General features: G+C 35.9%; 1 protein-coding gene across 1 annotated transcript in view; it reads left to right on the top strand.

The window, feature by feature from the left end:
• Col24a1 (collagen type XXIV alpha 1 chain) overlaps positions 1 to 18,310 on the top strand; it is a 341,896-nt gene that overhangs the window by 313,446 nt on the left and 10,140 nt on the right. Inside the window, exons 55-56 of the mRNA XM_077791553.1 lie at positions 16,390 to 16,455; positions 17,040 to 17,208. Coding sequence (XP_077647679.1) covers positions 16,390 to 16,455; positions 17,040 to 17,208 — 235 coding nt within the window. The remainder of the gene's footprint in view (positions 1 to 16,389; positions 16,456 to 17,039; positions 17,209 to 18,310) is intronic.

Raw genomic sequence — 18,310 nt, 5'->3', positions numbered from 1 at the left:
ATAAATTCAACAAATAGAGTTACTGCTGTATGTTAAGCATAAACTGGGCTTTGGGAATAGAGTGGGAATTACAGAAATACAAACTCACTGAGAAAATTCACAAGTGACCTGGTGCTGTGAAATTCCTTTCTTTCTAACGCCTACCCCAAAAAATACTTTTAATAAGTTTTAATTTGCACTAATAGTGGTTAAAATTGCTGCTACATTAGCATGAATTAAGTACCAAACCATACACTACTAATCTAGTAATAGTCATTCCATTCTTCACTGCCACACACTCAAAGAAAATAAATCAGTCATGTCACTTAAGAATACCTGTAATCTGTTCAATCCATTTCTGTTGGTAAGCACTTAAATTGTGTCTAATCTTTTGTAAATACAAATGCCCTGTCATTATACATATCACTTTACATAGGTATATATAATTTTCTGTATGTAGAATATCTATAGCACCATCTCCCAAAAGTGAGATGGTTGGCACTAAGGGATAAGGACCATATTTATTTATTATTTTTAATTACGGTAAAATATGTATAGCATAAAATTTACCTTTTTAACCTTTTGTAAGTGTAACTCAATGGCATTAACTACATCATTGTGCAACTATCACCACCATCCATCTCTATAACTTTTTTCATCTTCCAAAACTGAAACTCTGTACCCATTAAAGAATTATTCCCAATCTCTTCCCTTTCCTAAGCCCCTGGCAACCACCATTCTACTTTCTGTCTCTATGATCTTAACTACTCCAGGTAACTGCACTTAAGTCAAGTCATACAATATTTATTCTTTTGTGACTGACTTATTTCATTTTTAATAGTGTCTTTGTGATTCATCCATATTTTACACATTAGAATTTCACTTCTTTTTAAGGCTAAGTAATATTCCATTGAATTTATATATTTTGTTTATCCATATGGACAATTAATGTTGCTTCCACATTTTGGCTATTGTGACTATTAATACTATGAATATGAATATATAAATATCTGAGTCCCCACTTTCATGTAATTTGGGGGTATAACCTCAAAGTGAAATTGTTGGATCATATAGTAATTCTATGTTTAAATATTTGAAAACTGACACACTTTTTCTTTAGCCCCTTACTACTTTGCAGTCACACCAGCAGTGCACATGGGTTTTGATATTTCCACATATCATCAACATTTGTTATTTTCTGTTCTTTTGACATCCATCATCATAGTGGTTGTGAAGTGGTATCTCATTGTGGTTTTGATTTGCATATCCCTAACAATTTGTGATGTTGAGCCTATTTTCATGTGTTTGTTGGCCATTCATATATATTATTTGAAGAAATGTCTATTGAAGTCCTTTATCCAGGTTTTTAGTTTTTGTAGTGCTAGAGTTCAAACCAGGGCCTTGTGCATGCCAGGAAAAGGCTCTACCACTAACCTACGTTACCAAGCTGCCTGTTTTTTTTGTTTGTTTGTTTGTTTGGTTTTTGTTTTTGTTTTTAATTAAGTGCTTGGTGTTTTGTTGTTGAGTTGTAGGAATTCTCTATATCTCCAAATATTAATCTCTTAACAGAAACATGATTTGCAGATATTTTCTCCCATTCCATTGGTTGCCTATTTCACATTTTATATTGTCCTTTGATACACAGAAGCTTCTTAAAATATTTTGAGTAGTCTAATTATCTATTTTTTCCTCCTGTTAACTATGGTTTTGTTGTCATTCCAAGAAATGATTGCCAAATTCAGTATCATAAATCCTTTCCCTTGTTTTCTTCTAAGGGTTTTACGGTTTATGTTTAGGCCTTCAGTTGGCATTTAGAGTTAATTTTTGTTAATTTTGTATCTGATAGAAGATCCAACTTCATTCTTTTGCATGTGAATATCCAGTTTTTACAGCACCATTGTTGGAAAGATTGTTCTTTCCTCCTTGTCACCCTCGTTGAAAATCATTTGAACATATATGTGAGGATTTAGTTCCAGACTCTCTTCTATTTCTTTGATTTATGTGTCTGTCTTTATTCTAGTTCAAAACTTTTGATTACAGGCCCTTTGTAGGAAGTTTTGGAATCAGGAAGCATAATGCCTCCAACTTTGTTCTTTTAAAAGAGTATATTGGTTATTTGGAGTCTATACTACCTTTTATATTTACCTGTATAGTTACTTTTACCAGGGATCTTCATTTCTTCGTGTGAATTCAAGTGTATGCCTACTGTTACTTAATTTCAGCCTAAAGGACTCCCTTTAGTATTTTTCTGGAGTAGGTATGCTATATAGATGAATTCTGTTTTTATTTCTCTGAGAATGTCTTAATTTTGTTTTACTTTGGAAAGATGGTTTTACTGGATATAGCATTCTTGTTGACATACTTTTATTTCAGCACTCAATATTTGTACCCCACTGCTTGCTCACTCTGTGGTTTTCTGAGAAATTAGCTATTAATCTGATTGAGGGTCTATTGAATATGATGAGACTCCTCTCTTTCTGCTTTCAAAATTATCTTTATCTATAGCATTTAACACGTAGTGATGTCTAGGGAAGTTCATGCTGTTCTTGTAGATTAATTTGGGATGTTTTCGACCATTGTTTCTTCAATATTTTCTCTCTCTCTCTCTCTCTCTCTCTCTCTCTCTCTCTCTCTCCCCCCTCCCCTCTCTCTCCCTCTCCCTCTCCCTCTCTGTCTCTCTCTCTCCCTCACCCTCTCTCCCTCCCTCCCTGTCTCCTTTCCTCCCTCCCCTTCTCTTCCCTTCCCTTCCCTTTTGAGACTCCCATTATGCATATGTCAGTGTCTCTGATAGTGTCCTACAGGTCTCCAAGTCTGTTCATTTTTCTTTGTTCTTTTTTCTTTCTATTCAGACTAGATAATTTCAATAAACCTGCTTTTAAGTTTTTGAATTCTTTCTTCTGCCTGTTGAAGTCTACTGCTTAGCCTGTCTAGTAAATTTTTAACTGCAGTTTCTATTTGATTATTTTCTATAATTTCTGTCTCTATATTGGCATCCTCTATTTGGTAAGACATATTTATCAAACTCTCCTTTAGTTCTGTATAAATTGTTTCTTTTAATTTTTTGAATTTTTTTTAATGATTGAAAATTTTAATGTAAAATATGTGATTACATCTATGTCCTCAACAATTCAAACTCATTTATTTCGACTTTGAAATACTGTCATTTACCTTTTTAAATTTTTTTATTATTAGTTGCTCAAGACAATACAATGATCTTGACATATCATACATTTGATTAAAATAGGGTATGAATTCTCATTTTTCCACATGTACAGATTGCAGGATCACATTGGTTATACATCCATGTGTATACATACAGCAATCCTAGTGTCAGTTGTATTCTGCTACCCTCCCTATCCCCCCTCCTCTCGCCTCCCCTCCCATCACTGTTCTCTACCCATTCTACTGTAACACTTATCTCTCTCTCTCTCTCTCTCTCTCTCTCTCTCTCTCTCTCTCTCTCTCTCTTTTCTTCCCTTCCCCCTTACACCATCATATATGTATTTTGTCAACCCATGAGAGTCTCCTTCCATCTTTCGTGCAATTCCCCTTCTCCCTCCCTTTCCCTCCCTCCTCTATAGTCTTAAAATTTTAACTTAAAGTCTTTCTATGTTAAGTTAAAAATCTGGGCTTCCTCAGGGATAGTTTGTGTTGACTGCTTTATGTTCCCCCCTTTATATAGGCCACACTTTCAGGTATCTTTGTATGTCTTATAATATAGTCATCTTTTGGTATCCATAGGGAATTGGTTCCAGGATTCTCCCCTCAATACCAAAATCCATGGATGCCCAAGTCTGTTTTATAAAATGATGTAGATAACCTAAGCACATTCTCCCTTATACTTTTAAATTATCTCTGGATTACTTAGCATAATATAAATGCTACCTAAATATTTTATACTATCTTATTTAGGGAATAATGACAAGAAAAAAATCTTTACATGCTCAGACACAAAGGTTTTTCCAATATTTTCAAATCTGAGGATGCAAAAGTCACAGATACAGAGAGGCAATTATATTTTTGTTGAAAACTGGACATTTTAAATAATGAAGTGTGGCATCTTTGGAAATCAAACTCTTGCCCCCAAACTGAATTTGTTGTTGTTGTCTATTTTGTGACTTTTCTGAACTATACAAAATCATACACTTTGGCTTGTGCAGACATTGAAGTTTTGCTCAGTTAGCTTAATGGTCAGCTAATTTCCTTTAGAGATTCTTTAAGACCAAAACTAACAAGTCTCCCAGTTTTTACTCAGCCAGGCACTATGACCATAATGTCTTGTGCGGGGGGTTGGGGGGGTGCCAGTGATTGAACTCAGGGGCACTTGACCACTGAGCCAGACCCCCAGCCCTATTTTGTATTTTATTTAGAGACAGGATCTCACTGAGGTGCTTAGCATCTCGCTTTTGCTGAGTCTGGCTTTGAACTCACTATCCTCCTAGCTCAGCCTCACAAGCTGCTAGATTACAGGTGTGTGTCACCATGCCCAACTGACCATTATTGTCTTAACTTTCACTTCCTGCTGTCATAGAGCCTCAGTGTCAGCCAGAAGAGAGAGCTTAAGGCCTTCGTAGTTCTTTCCTTTGCATTTACATGAATTTTTAGATTTCCAGACATTTGTCAGAACTTTCCAAAGTCTCTGCGGATATTTCATTCCCCAGCTTTTCTTTGTAAACTTTTGGTTAACCTATTGTTTGTTCTACCTGTTTTCTACAGCTTTAGACAACTACAGAGTTAGACAATTGTCTAAATGTTGAAAAAATGCTCATGAGGAAATAGTTGTGCATTGTATGATTTCTAAGTCAATTAAAATAAAGACAACCTTGCAAGTGGTGCCTTCAAGGGAACCACCAAAAAGCTCAAATAATAACAATTTTCTGGAAATGAAGCTTTAAAACAACTCCAGTCCCATTCTCTGTTTGGTTTTCACTATGATGAAAGACTATTAATTTTGTCAAAATTCATAATTACAACAAATTTAGTTTAAAGGTCTGGCTCTTATTTGTGATTCTAGAATTGAACAACACCTTATTCTATAAAGTAGATTGATTATTCTGATGAACCAAGTAAAAGAGGTTGGCTTCCCAGGCAGAAAGGGCTGAAAAAAGCAGAAACAGAACAAATAGGGATTCATCATTTTAAAGTTACTTTCTTTATAAGGTTAATAGAGGAATTCCTTACTACACTAACTCAAGTTGACTAGAATCTCCTATTTTGTGCAAAACTGGCCCATTTCAAAATTTAATTTGATTATACATGGCACTTATCATAGATTCCATTCTGGTTTGTTCCAGTCCTATGGGGCTTAGTCCAAAAGGCTAGTCCAAAACACTGGTCTCCCTAAACTTTAAAAATTTTCAGGGCTACTGCCGAGCTGGAAAGATGGGCTTGATAATTCGGCAAGTTAAACTCTACAAAGCTTACTACAATTACCAAAATTCAACTTTTTATTAAATAAATGCTCCTCAAATTGTTTCAAGCATTCTGTTAATGTTCATAATTCTGAAAAACTTGGTGGAAACTTTTGCAAGTTTCCTTTTTGCTTTTATAGAAGAGAGACTCTGAGAGGTCATTACTCTACCATTTTTTCTGATTGTTCCTGAGTATCTAATCATGTCTTTTTACATGTACATGTAAACATGAGTATGTGCCTTTTTAAAATTGTGTGTGATGAAATGGAAGGCGTTATAAAGTACTTGTACAGTAGACTGGAGGTTGTGTTGTTGCCTTAAAAGAAACCAATGTGCAACTATCTGAGGAGCAAACTAAACTAACCACTTTTATCATGAAAGATCATTTTTACATAACACACTACCAGTTTTATTAAGACATGAATATTTGGGAGATATTTTCTTTAAAAAGAATGAAACAATAGCCAGGCACAGTTGGTGCACCCCTGTAATCCCAGCAACTCAGAAGGCTAAGACAGGAAAGAGGATCACAAGGTCTAGAAAAGCCAGCCTCAGCAACTTAGTGAGACCCTGTCTCAAAAATTAAAAAAGGACATGGGATATGGCTCAGTGGTAAAACATGCCTGGATTAAATCTCCAATACCCCCAGAGAGAGAGAGAGAGAGAGAGAGAGAGAGAGACAAAGAATTAGAGAGCCTGTCATGTCAAGAAAAAGCACAAAGAATTTGATATCAGTGATAAATTTAAAGTCTTCAAGCAAAAATAGGAATTAAAAACTGAGCATAGTGATGCACACTTGTAATCCCAGTGATTTGGGAGTCCAGAGCAGGAGGATCACAAGTTTGAGGTCAGCTCAAGCAATTAGAAAGACCCTGTTTCAAAATAAAATAAATAAATAACAAGGGCTGGGAATAAAATTTATTAATTTTTTTTTCACAAGGTGTGTTGGGATTTTTTTTTATTGGTTGTTCAAAACATTACAAAGCTCATGATATATCATCTTTCATACATTTGACTCAATTGGGTTATGAACTCCCATTTTTACCCCAAATACAAATTGCAGAATCACATAGGTTACACACTCACATTTTTACATAATGGCATATTAGTGACTGTTGTATTCTGCTAGTTTCCTATCCCCTACTATCCCCCTCCCCTCCCCTCCCATCTTCCCTCTCTACCTCATCTGCTATTGTTCAATTCTCTCCCTTGTTCCTCCCCCCCTTTCCCTTCACAACCTCTTATATGTAATTTTGTGTAACATTGAGGGTCTCCTACCATTTCCATATGCTTTCCCTTCTCTCTCCCTTTCTCTCCCCCCACTCATCTCAGTTTAGTGTTAATATTTTCCTCATGCTCTTCCTCCCTGTTCTATTCTTAGTTGCTCTTTTTATATCAAAGAAGACATTTGGCATTTGTTTTTTAAGGACTGGCTAGCTTCGCTTAGTATAATCTGTTCTAATGACATCCATTTCCCTGCAAATTCTATGATTTTGTCATTTTTTTACTGCTGCATAATACTCCATTGTGTATAGATGCCACATTATTTTTATCCATTCATCTATTGAAGGGCATCTAGGTTGGTTCCACAGTCTAGCTATTGTGAATTGTGCCGCTATGATCATTGATGTGGCAGTATCCCTATAGTATGCTCTTTTAAGATCCTCAGGGAATAGTCCGAGAAGCGCAATAGCTGGGTCAAATGGTGGATCCATTCCCAGATTTCCCAGGAATCTCCATACTGCTTTCCAAATTGGCCTCACCAATTTGCAGTCCCACCAGCAGTGTACAAGAGTACCTTTTTGCCCACATCCTCACCAACACTTATTGTTTGACTTCATAATGGCTGCCAATCTTACTGGAGTGAGATGGCATCTTAGGGTGGTTTTGATTTGCATTTCTCTGACTGCTAGCAATGGTGAGCATTTTTTCATGTACTTGTTGTTTGATTGATTGTCCTCCTCTGTGAAGTGTCTGTTCAGGTCCTTGGCCCATTTGTTGATTGGGTTATTTGTTATCTTATTGTTTAATTTTTTGAGTTCTTTGTATATTCTGGATATTAGGGCTCTATCTGAAGTGTGAGGAGTAAAAATTTGTTCCCAGGATGTAGGCTCTCTATTTACCTCTCTTATTGTTTCTCTTGCTGAGAAAAAAACTTTTTAGTTTAAGTAAGTCCCATTTGTTTATTCTTGTTATTAACTCTTGGGCTATGGGCGTCCTATTAAGGAATTTGGAGACCGACCCCACAATATGTAGATCGTAGCCAACTTTTTCTTCTATCAGAATCAGTGTCTCTGATTTGATATCTAGCTCCTTGATCCATTTTGAGTTAACTTTTGTGCATGGCAAGAGAAAGGGATTCAGTTTCATTTTGTTGCATATGGATTTCCAATTTTCCCAGTACCATTTGTTGAAGAAGTATCCTTCCTCCATTGCATGCTTTTAGCCCCTTTATCAAATATAAGAAAGTTGTACTTTTGTGGATTGGTTTCTGTGTCCTCTATTCTGTACCATTGGTCCACCTGCCTGTTTTGGTACCAGTACCACACTGATTTTGTTACTATTGCTTTGTAGTACAGTTTGAACTCTGGTATCGCTATACCTCCAGATTCCTGCTTAGAATTGCTTTTGCTATTCTGGGTCTTTTGTTTTTCCATATGAATTTCATGATTGCTTTATCTATTTCTACAAGAAATGCCATTGGGATTTTGATTGGCATCGAATTAAACCTGTAGAGAACTTTGGGTAATATCGCCATTTTGATGATGTTAGTTCTACCTATCCATGAACAGGGTATATTTTTCCATCTTCTAAGATCTTCTTCTATCTCTCTCTTTAGGGTTCTGTAGTTTTCATTGTATAAATCTTTCACCTCCTTTGTTAGGTTGATTCCCAAGTATCTTATTTTCTTTGAGGATATTGTGAATGGAGTGGTTTTCCTCATTTCCATTTCAGAAGTTTTGTTGCTGATATACAGGAATTCCTTTGATTTGTGCGTGTTGATTTTATATCCTGCATCTTTGCTGAATTCATTTATTAACTCTAGTAGTTTCTTTGTAGACCCTTTTGGGTCTGTTAAATATATTATCATGTCATCCGCAAATAGCGATAATTTAATTTCTTCTTTTCCTATTTTTATGCCTTTAATTTCTTTTGTCTGTCTAATTGCTCTGGCTAGTATTTCAAGAACTAAATTGAATAGAAGTGGTGATAGAGGGCATCCCTGTCTTGTTCCAGATTTTATAGGGGGGAATGCCTTCAGTTTTTCTCCATTTAGGATGATGCTAGCCTGAGGTTTAGCATATATAGCTTTTACCATGTTGAGGTAAGTTCCTGTTATCCCTATTTTCTAGTGTTTTGAACATAAAGGGATGCTGTACTTTGTCGAATGCTTTTTCTGCATCTATCGAGATGATCATATGGTTCTTGTCTTTAAGTCTATTGATGTGGTGGATTACATTTATTGATTTCCGTATATTGAACCATCCTTGCATCCCAGGGATGAATCCTACTTGACCATGATGCACAATTTTTTTGATATGCTTTTGCATTCGATTCGCCAGGATTTTATTGAGAATTATTGCATCCAAGTTCATTAGAGATATTGGTCTGTAGTTTTCTTTTCAAGTGTCTTTGTGTGGTTTCAGGATCAGGGTGATGTTGGCCTCATAGAATGAATTTGGAAGAACTCCTTCTTTTTCTATTTCTTGAAATAGCTTGAAAAGTATTGGTATTAATTCTTCTTTGAAGGTTTTGTAGAACTCTGCTGAATACCCATCCAGTCCAGGGCTTTTTTTGGTTGGGAGTCTTTTGATTGCTTCTTCTATTTCTTCCTTTGTTATTGGTCTGTTTAAATTGTGTGTGTCTTCCTGCCTCAATCTGGGCAGATCGTATGACTTAAGAAATTTATGGATATCTTCATTATCTTCTATTTTATTGGAACATAGGGTTTCAAAATACTTTCTAATTATCTTCTGTATTTCTGTAGTGTCTGTTGTGATATTGCCTTTTTCATCCCGTATGTTAGTAATTTGAGTTCTCTTTCTTCTTCTCTTCATTAGCATGGCTAAAGGTCTGTCGATCTTATTTATTTTTTCAAAGAACCAACTTTTAGTTTTGTCAATTTTTTCAATGTTTTTTTTTGTTTCAATTTCATTGATTTCTGCTCTAATTTTAATTATTTCTTGTCTTCTGCTACATTTGCTGTTGTTTTGCTCTTCCTTTTCTAGGTTTTTGAGGTGTAGTGTGAGTTCATTTATTTGTTGGTTTTTTCTTTTTTTGAGGAAAGAACTCCAAGAAATGAGTTTTCCTCTTAAAACTGCTTTCATTGTGTCCCATAGATTCCGATATTTTGTGTCTGTATTGTCATTTGTCTCTAAGAATTTTTTTTATCTCCTCCTTTACGTCTTCTGTAACCCATTGATCATTCAGTAACATATTGTTCATTTTCCATGTGACATAGGATTTTTCCTTCCTTCTTTTATCATTGATTTCCAGTTTCATTCCATTATGATCAGTTATGGTGCATGGTATTATCTCCACGCCTTTATATTTACTAAGAGTTGCCCTATGGCATAATATATGGTCTCTCTTTGAGTAGGATCCATGTGCTGCTGAGAAGAACGTGTATCCACTTGATGATGGTTGATATATTCTATATATGTCGGTTAAGTCTAGGTTATTGATTGTGCTATTGAGTTCTATAGTTTCTTTATTCAGCTTTTGTGTAGAGGATCTGGCTAATGGTGAGAGCGGTGTGTTGAAGTCACCCATAATTATTGTGTTGTAGTCTATTTGACTCTTGAACTTGAGGAGAGTTTGTTTTATGAACGTTGTAGCACTATTGTTTGGTGCATACAAATTGATAATTGTTATGTCTTGTTGGTGGATGGTTCCTTTTAACAGTATATAGTGTCCTTCTTTATCACTTTGGGTTAACTTAGGTTTGAAGTTGATTTTATTCGATATGAGTATGGCCACTCCTGCTTGCTTCCAAGGGCCATGTGAGTGGTATGATTTTTCCCAACCTTTTACCTTCAGCCTGTGTAAGTCTTTTCCTATTATATGAGTCTCCTGAAGGCAGCATATTGTTGGATTTGTTTTTTTTTTTTTGATCCAGTTTACTAGCCTATGTCTCTTGATTGGTGAGTTTAGGCCATTAACATTTAAGGTTACAATTGAAATATGATTTGTACTTCCAGTCATGTTTTATTTATTTATTTATTTTAGTTTGGCTAGTTTTTACTTTTTGGTTATTTTCCTCCCCGTTTACTGAGATACCTCCCACTGTTAGTTTTGGGCACTATTTTTCAATTCCTCTTCTTGTATTATTTTGCTCAAAATGCTTTGCAGTGCTGGTTTTCTGGCTGCGAATTCTTTTAGCTTTTGTTTATCGTGGAAGATTTTAATTTCATTGTCAAATCTGAAGCTTAATTTTGCTGGATACAGTATTCTTGGTTGGAATCCATTATTTTTCAGTGTTTGAAATACATTGTTCCAGGATCTTCTCGCTTTCAAAGTCTGTGATGAAAAATCAGTCGTTAACCTAATTGGTTTACACCTGAATGTAATCTGCCTCCTTTCTCTCGTAGCTTTTAATATTCTCTCCTTGTTCTGTATGTTGGCTATCTTCATAATTATATGTCTTGGAGTTGGTCTATTACGGTTTTGAATGTTTGGGATCCTGTAGGCTTCCAGGATTTGGCAATCCATTCCATCTTTCATCTCTGGGATGTTTTCTAGAATTATTTCATTTAATAGGTTGTCCATTCCTTTGGTTTGATTCTCTATGCCTTCTTCTATCCCGATGACTCTCAAATTTGGTTTTTTTATGACATCCCATATCTCTTGAATAGATTGCTCGTGGGATTTAAGCATCTTTTCTGTGTTGACTATATTCTTTTCAAGTTGATAAACTTTGTCTTCATTATCTGATGTTATTACTTCTACTTGATCTAGCCTATTTGTAATATTCTCCTTTGAGTTTTTAATTTGGTTTATAGTTTCCTGCATTTCTAGGATTAATGTTTGATTTTTTTTAAGATCTCTATCTCCTGGTAAAGCTCGTTCTTTGCCATTTGAATTTGTTTGTTTAATTCATTTTCAAAATATACTTTTATTGCTTGGACTTGCTGTCTCATGACTTCTCTAATATTCCTTTCCATCTGAGTTAGGTATGCCTTGAGTTCTTTCCCTATCCATGTTTCTGATGCTTCTAGATCCTCCTGTAGATTTAAGTTGTCCTGCATTGTTTGTACTCCTTTTTTCCCTTGTTTTTTCATGATGTTCATGTTACTTTCCAGCTCTATTTGATTGCTGTGTTTCTGCTCTCTTCTATAGATTTGTTTTGGATTTTTATATCTCTGTTGTCTCTCCTTTGTGTTGGTAGACTATGCCTGCTAAAGTGTATTCCACTGGGAAGGAATACCGATGGCCGAGCTCCAGTGACGTCACCTCTCTGCTATGGCGGGCCCCAGGCTCCTTGCCGGGGTGTCCGAATGCGGGGGTGGGACTGGACTGTCTCTGGTTGGTTTCAGCTCCTGGTCTCCGGCGGGCGGGCAGTCTCCAGCCGCCCAGTCGCACGGGCAGCAGGCGGGCTGTCACCGGGGGCGATCTCTAGCCTCCCAGACGTGCGGTCGGTCACCGGCGGGGGGGTGGGGGGGGTCTCCAGCAGCCCAGTTGCGCAGGCAGCCAGCAGGCGATCGGTCGCCGCCGGCAGGCGGGCAGTCTCCAGCCGCCCAGTCACGAGGGCCTGGCCTCTAGTCCCCTGGTTTCTCCTGCTAGTCCTGGTTTCTCCTGCTAGACCAGATTTCCCCTGAGTGATGCCTCTCGGCAGTTCAAACTGTACTCTGGGCCTGCCGTTTGTTGGGTGTGGAGGGTGGCTATTGGAATCCCCGGCACTCTATTGTTTTGATTTTTTCCGCTTGCCCCTCCCCCAACGCTGGCAAGACAGGTTTCGTTTTTGCTGCTGATGGGAGGGGGAGTTGAAGGTCAGGTGTCTCTAGCTTTCCCTACGTCTTTATGCAGGCTCACTCTGATAATCCCTCCCTCGGAAAGCCTAAGTGAGATTTTATGCGAATTCCCCACTGTATGGGAGATGAGCTGAGTAACACGCGCCTGTTTTATTGTTGCAATCTGTAGGAGAGTGGCGGTGGTTATTTCAGCTTTCCAAGATGGTGGCCGCTGGTTTCCTTGGTAGAGTTTCCATTGTGGGGGATAGAACTGTACCGCTTCCTTCCCCGTCTGAAATCCCGAACTCAGCCCGGGATTCAGTGAAAGCTCAGCCGGCAGGATTCCTCAGAATCTGCAGCAACATTTCTCTCTGCTTGCTGGCCGTTTCTCGGCGGCGCCCTGCCATCTGTAGCCGCGGGGCGGGCACTGGGAATAAAATTTAATGGTAGAGCACCCTGGATCTAATCCCTCCTACTGCCAAAGGGGGAAAATTGGGAGAAACTTGTATTTATTATGAAGAATTTGATAACTTCGGAGTGCATGTTTTTCTGATGAGATTGGTGATGTTAACATATGTTATGAAATGTGTTAAAGTTTGAAAGATCTGCGTAATTCCATGAAGGTTTTCTGAGTGATCAGTCTATAGTGTTAAGAAAACCATGCATAGGTAAAAACTGTTGTCAAAGTTCAAGATAGACCATTAGATTTTAATATAAAAGGGTTCAGGGTGTTCACTGATAGGGTTCCAGTTTTCAGATTGGCACCTTCAAGAAACTACCACCTGCAGGGCATGGTAATCCCCAGCCACTGAGGAGGCTCAGGCAGAAAGATTGCAAGTTCAAGGCTAGCCTCAGCAACTTAGTGAGACCCTATCTCAAAATAAAAAATAAAAAGGACTGGACATAGACACAAATTGGTGTGAATATACTATGTATACAACCAGAGATATGAAAAATTATGCTCTCTATATGTAATAAGAATTGTAATGCATTCTGCTGTCATATATAAATTTTAAAAAAAATTTAAAAAGGAATGGACATAAAGAAAAATGAGATTATGTCATATGCAGGAAAATGGATGGAACTAAAGACCGTTATGTGGGCTGGGGATGTGGCTCAAGCAATAACACGCTCGCCTGGCATGCTCAGGGCGCTGGGTTCGATCCTCAGCACCACATAAAAATAAAATAAAGATGTTGTGTCCACCAAACTCTAAAAAATAAATATTAAAAAATTCTCTCTCTCTCTCTCTCTCTCTCTCTCTCTCTCTCTCTCTCTAAAATAAAATAAAATAAAGACCATTATGTTAAGTAAAATAAGCTAAACTCATAAGGTCAAGGGTTGTATGTTCTCTTTCATGTGCAGAAGGTAGAGAGGAAGAAGGAAAAGAAAAGTGAAGTGAATCTCTTGAAAATCAAAAGATCAGTAAAGGAAAGGGACCAAGGAATGGGAGATGAGGAGTGGGGGAAGTGATGGGGAGTGATATTGACCAAATTATATTGTTATATTGTGTGTGTGTGAATAAATTCCATCATTATGTACAACATAATATACACCAATAAGACAATGTGGAGAGGGAAAAAAAAGAGCCAGGGACCACCAAAGTGCATCTTACTCAAACATTCATACTCCCTCTTCCTTTGTGTGTGTGTATCCTGTTCTATTGTTTGCTTTTTTAAATAAATCTCCTTGCATTCCTAAATAAATCTCTGCTTGCACCTCAAAAAAAATGGGAGGCTGGGGATGTAGCTCAGTGTCAGAATGGTAGACTGGTAGAATGGGGGAAGAACACAACATATACTACTTGTTGAGATTTGGTATAGTAGCAAAGAAGAATACTGATAATTATCTGAAAAGCTACTACAAGATTCCTCTTTTTTCAGCTACATATTTCTGAGGTCAAACTTTCTTCATGTATTTCAACTAAAATAAATATTAGAGTGCTTGCCTAGCATGCATAAGGCCCTGTGTTCAATCCCCAGCACTGCAAATAAATAAATAATATGTCACAACTGATTTAGTTCAGGAGAAAATATAAGAATTTAGCTGTCATCTACTGATCTCTTAGTCATTCAAGAGCTATATAAAAGCATAAAACAACAAAACCCTTTTCACTGTTTTTCTTGTTTTGAAAAAGAGTTATTTTCATGAAAATATTTTATGTACATTAATATAGAATGGGCTGGGCGTGGTGGAACATGCCTGTAATCCCAGTGGCTCAGGAGACTGAGGCAGGAGGATCTCAAATTCAAACCCAGCCTCAACAACAGTGAGGCAGTAAGCAACTCAGTAAGACCCTGTCTCCAAATAAAATACAAAATAGGGTTGGGGATGTAGCTCAGTGGTTGAGTGCCCCTGAGTTCAATCTCTGGTACCCCACAAATATATATCCTTATTTTAAGCAATTAGCATGTATATAATTTAAAATTTTACATTTGTGTTTCAATTATGGTAAATATCAAGTTATAACTCATATAAGCAAAAGTTCTTTGAGGTGCTTAATAATATTTTAAAAGTGCAAAAGAATTCTGATTCTGAAAAGTTTGAGAACCATTATGCTAGTTGTTCGAATGAATGATCTTTTAATCACCGAGACCAAATGACATATAAAGGTGGCTACCATTTAGCACTCAACTCAGTTTTCTATTCATTTTAATGCCAGTATTTTTGTGTGGCCCATATAAAAAAGCTGTTCATTCCCATAAGCAAGATGGTGAGAGTTGCTTGATCCATAGAGAACATTTTAGGGTAACACTTTTTGCAGCTTCTTGAGTAGGTCATGTCTCATAGCCTTTGTGCATGGTTGTTTCTTTTGCTTGAAAAGCTCTCCTATACTTTCCCTAACAATCCTTATTTGTTGTTCGGATTTTGACTTAACTATCACTATCTCAGGGAACCCTTCCCTGACTTATGCCTCCTAACCTCCTATATCCTCTAGATTTGATCAACTCAATTTCTCTTATAGGTTCATGCACCTTTCTTTATAGTATATATCATGGTGTATAATGATGTATCTTTAGATGGTTTGATTAATGCCTGTCTCCCCTCTAAACTTAATCTCCACAGGACAAATTTATTTTTTGCTTACCATTTTACCATCAATATCACAGTGTTTGGCAGTGTGTGTGTGTGTATATATATATATATATATATATATATACACATACACAGAATGAATCAATTATTTTCCAATATGAAAACCACATGTTGAAGCAAGGAAGAGTGCATTTTATTGATTGTTACATCATTTTAACTAGTCTTTCAGATTATCGACTGTTCAAAACAGTTTCTATTGTGTGGATTTCCTAGTTTAAAAAAAAAAAAAGGTATCTCAGCAGTACAGTCATCCTGAAAGAAATTAGATTGCTTGAGTCCCCTACACAGATGCCATTTCCCAAAACCTTCTCCCAACTCATGTTTCTTAGATTCCTAGCTCACTCTTTTTAATTACAGGAATACTTTTACTAATGGTTATGCTGAATTTTTCTCTAAAAATATCTTTTATTAAATACAGGAGTATATTGGATTCATGTTGTATTATTTCTTTTGGGACTAATGGTACGTTTTCCAACTTCAGAAATTGTTTTTAAGACCACAGAAGTATCAGATTAAACTAATGTGGTGACTACCTCAGGACAGTAGTATTTTATTCTGTTTTTCTTCCAAGAATGTAACTGTTAAAAATTATTACAGTTATTTATTGTTCACTTTACAATTTATTAAGTGAGGGGATTATATTTCATTCTTCTTCCAGCTGAGTAATAGTGTATGTGTGTTTTTTTGAAGCAAGCACAAATAGTTTTTCATATTAGGGCTCTAGATTTTGGTCCTATTTTAATTAGGAGACCTTTGAGATCTGGATAAAGGAAGCATATTGTCCTTTTGATAGCCAGGCAATATTTGCAAAATCTGTCTAATCATAGAGTTACAAATTCCTTTCAGATAAGTTAGTATATTTTAAGAGCAGTGCTTTCAGAATTTACAGCCTTTATTTGAGAACATTCAGTGTTGATCTTATTGCTGATCTCAAATGGTTTTGTTTTACACAGAAACAAATGGATATCAATGCTGCTATTCAAGCCTTGATTGAATCAAATACTGCTCTACAGATGGAGGTAATATATCTGACTTTATTTATATTGGCAATATCAATATAAAAATTAAACAGGAATTTTTGGAGGCCAAATGTAGCATTATCTCAAGGACTATATTTAAAACAGATTGAAAACATGAACCTATTTTCAAGGACAAAGTATAATTGAACATGATATGCATAGGATATTTTATAAGGAAAATAGTTAAAACAAAAATGTAATGTTGTTAAGGACTTACATATAAGGAATTTGGTGACATTGAAGAAAACAGTTAAATGAAATTAACTATATTTCCTAAAATGAGATATACCTATCATCACCTTTATTTAAACTTGTTTTATTCAAAGTATAACTTAAAAAGCATTATACAGTAGGAATAATAACTCTTTTTAAGTCTATATCAGCTTGAAAACTGAACTTTCAAGTATAAATTTAATCTCTTTGTAGGATCAAGGTCAATAAAACATATACTATATGTTATGCTTAAATATAAACCACTCTTTGCATTCTACCCCCAACTCACTATATACAACTAGGAACACAGTTTTCTTCCTGATAGTCATTAGGGTTTTACTGCTTATATGATTCTTACGATGACTTGGCAGAGCTACCAGAATACTGAAGTGACTTTAATCGACCACAGTGCAGAGATATTCAAAACCTTGAACTACCTTAGCAATTTACTACACAGCATCAAGAATCCCCTTGGCACAAGAGATAACCCAGCACGAATCTGCAAAGATTTGCTCAACTGTGAACACAAAGTATCAGATGGTAAGTTCTTAGTTTCTTCAGAATCTGGTTGATGTCTAACTTAATTCCATCATTTCAGTGCATTTGAAATTTACAAAGCATTCATTCCAAACTTTAGTTATTTTGATAAAACACTGGCAGAAGCCATTTTAATGTCATAAAAAACAAAAACAAATACCCAGAGAAAGAGATATTTCTGATGTCACCCCACCCCTAGCTATATCATCTGCTTACATTTTGTATTTGGAATGTATCACATTCATATTAAAAATTAAAATATATAAATCTGGCCTTTGGGTTGACCAACAGGAGCATCTGTAGAACTTGGTAATACAGGACCACCAAAGTTGACAGTATCATGAAGGATATCATAAAGCCCCTTCCATTATGCTTTCTAACAATATAGTTTTTGTACAAAACAGAATTTAAATTCCTATCCTAGAATCAGTGACCATGAAGATGGAGTGGTTTGTGATTCTTAGAAGTTTTTCATCCTTATATAGACAATCTCAAGTTCATTAACAAGGAATGCAAAAACAAATTTAGAGTAAAACCATCAAGGAAAGTTTTTAAACCAAGAACAGCAGACATCACTTACATTGGAGAAACTGCTATTATTTTAATTTGTTTGGTCTGAAGTCAACTGTATAATGAATAAAAACTCTAGTCTCAATAATACATTAACTATATGATAATTTGAAAAACAACTAGATTGTTATTTCATACGTTAGTAGTCTTTAATTTTAATTTTTATATACAAATACACATGTCACACACATTCATTTATATATTCATATCAAAAAACATGCTTTAATTCTAGAAATACAGTGAAATGTTCATTCTATTATATTAATAAAATAATAACTTTTATAGATACTTTCTACCCTATATCAATATAAAAACTAAAATAATATTTATAAGTATAACTGCCCATAATGATTGTAAGCTTGATTCCTTCCCATATTTGAGGGCATAAATTAAAATTTTATAAAATTGAAAGAAAGACATTGTAAGACAAATAAAATCAGTATCAAATCAAAATTTAAATTGTGTCTTTTCTTATAGGAGAAATAGCTAAGTGATGTGAAATGTGTACAAAGAAAGGTCTTTATGTCCCCAAATA

This window comes from Urocitellus parryii, chromosome 11, assembly GCF_045843805.1.
Source record: "Urocitellus parryii isolate mUroPar1 chromosome 11, mUroPar1.hap1, whole genome shotgun sequence".
NCBI classification, from domain to species: Eukaryota; Metazoa; Chordata; class Mammalia; order Rodentia; family Sciuridae; genus Urocitellus; species Urocitellus parryii.
Note: the sequence above shows the minus strand (reverse complement) of the source record. Positions and strands in the feature narration are given on the sequence as shown.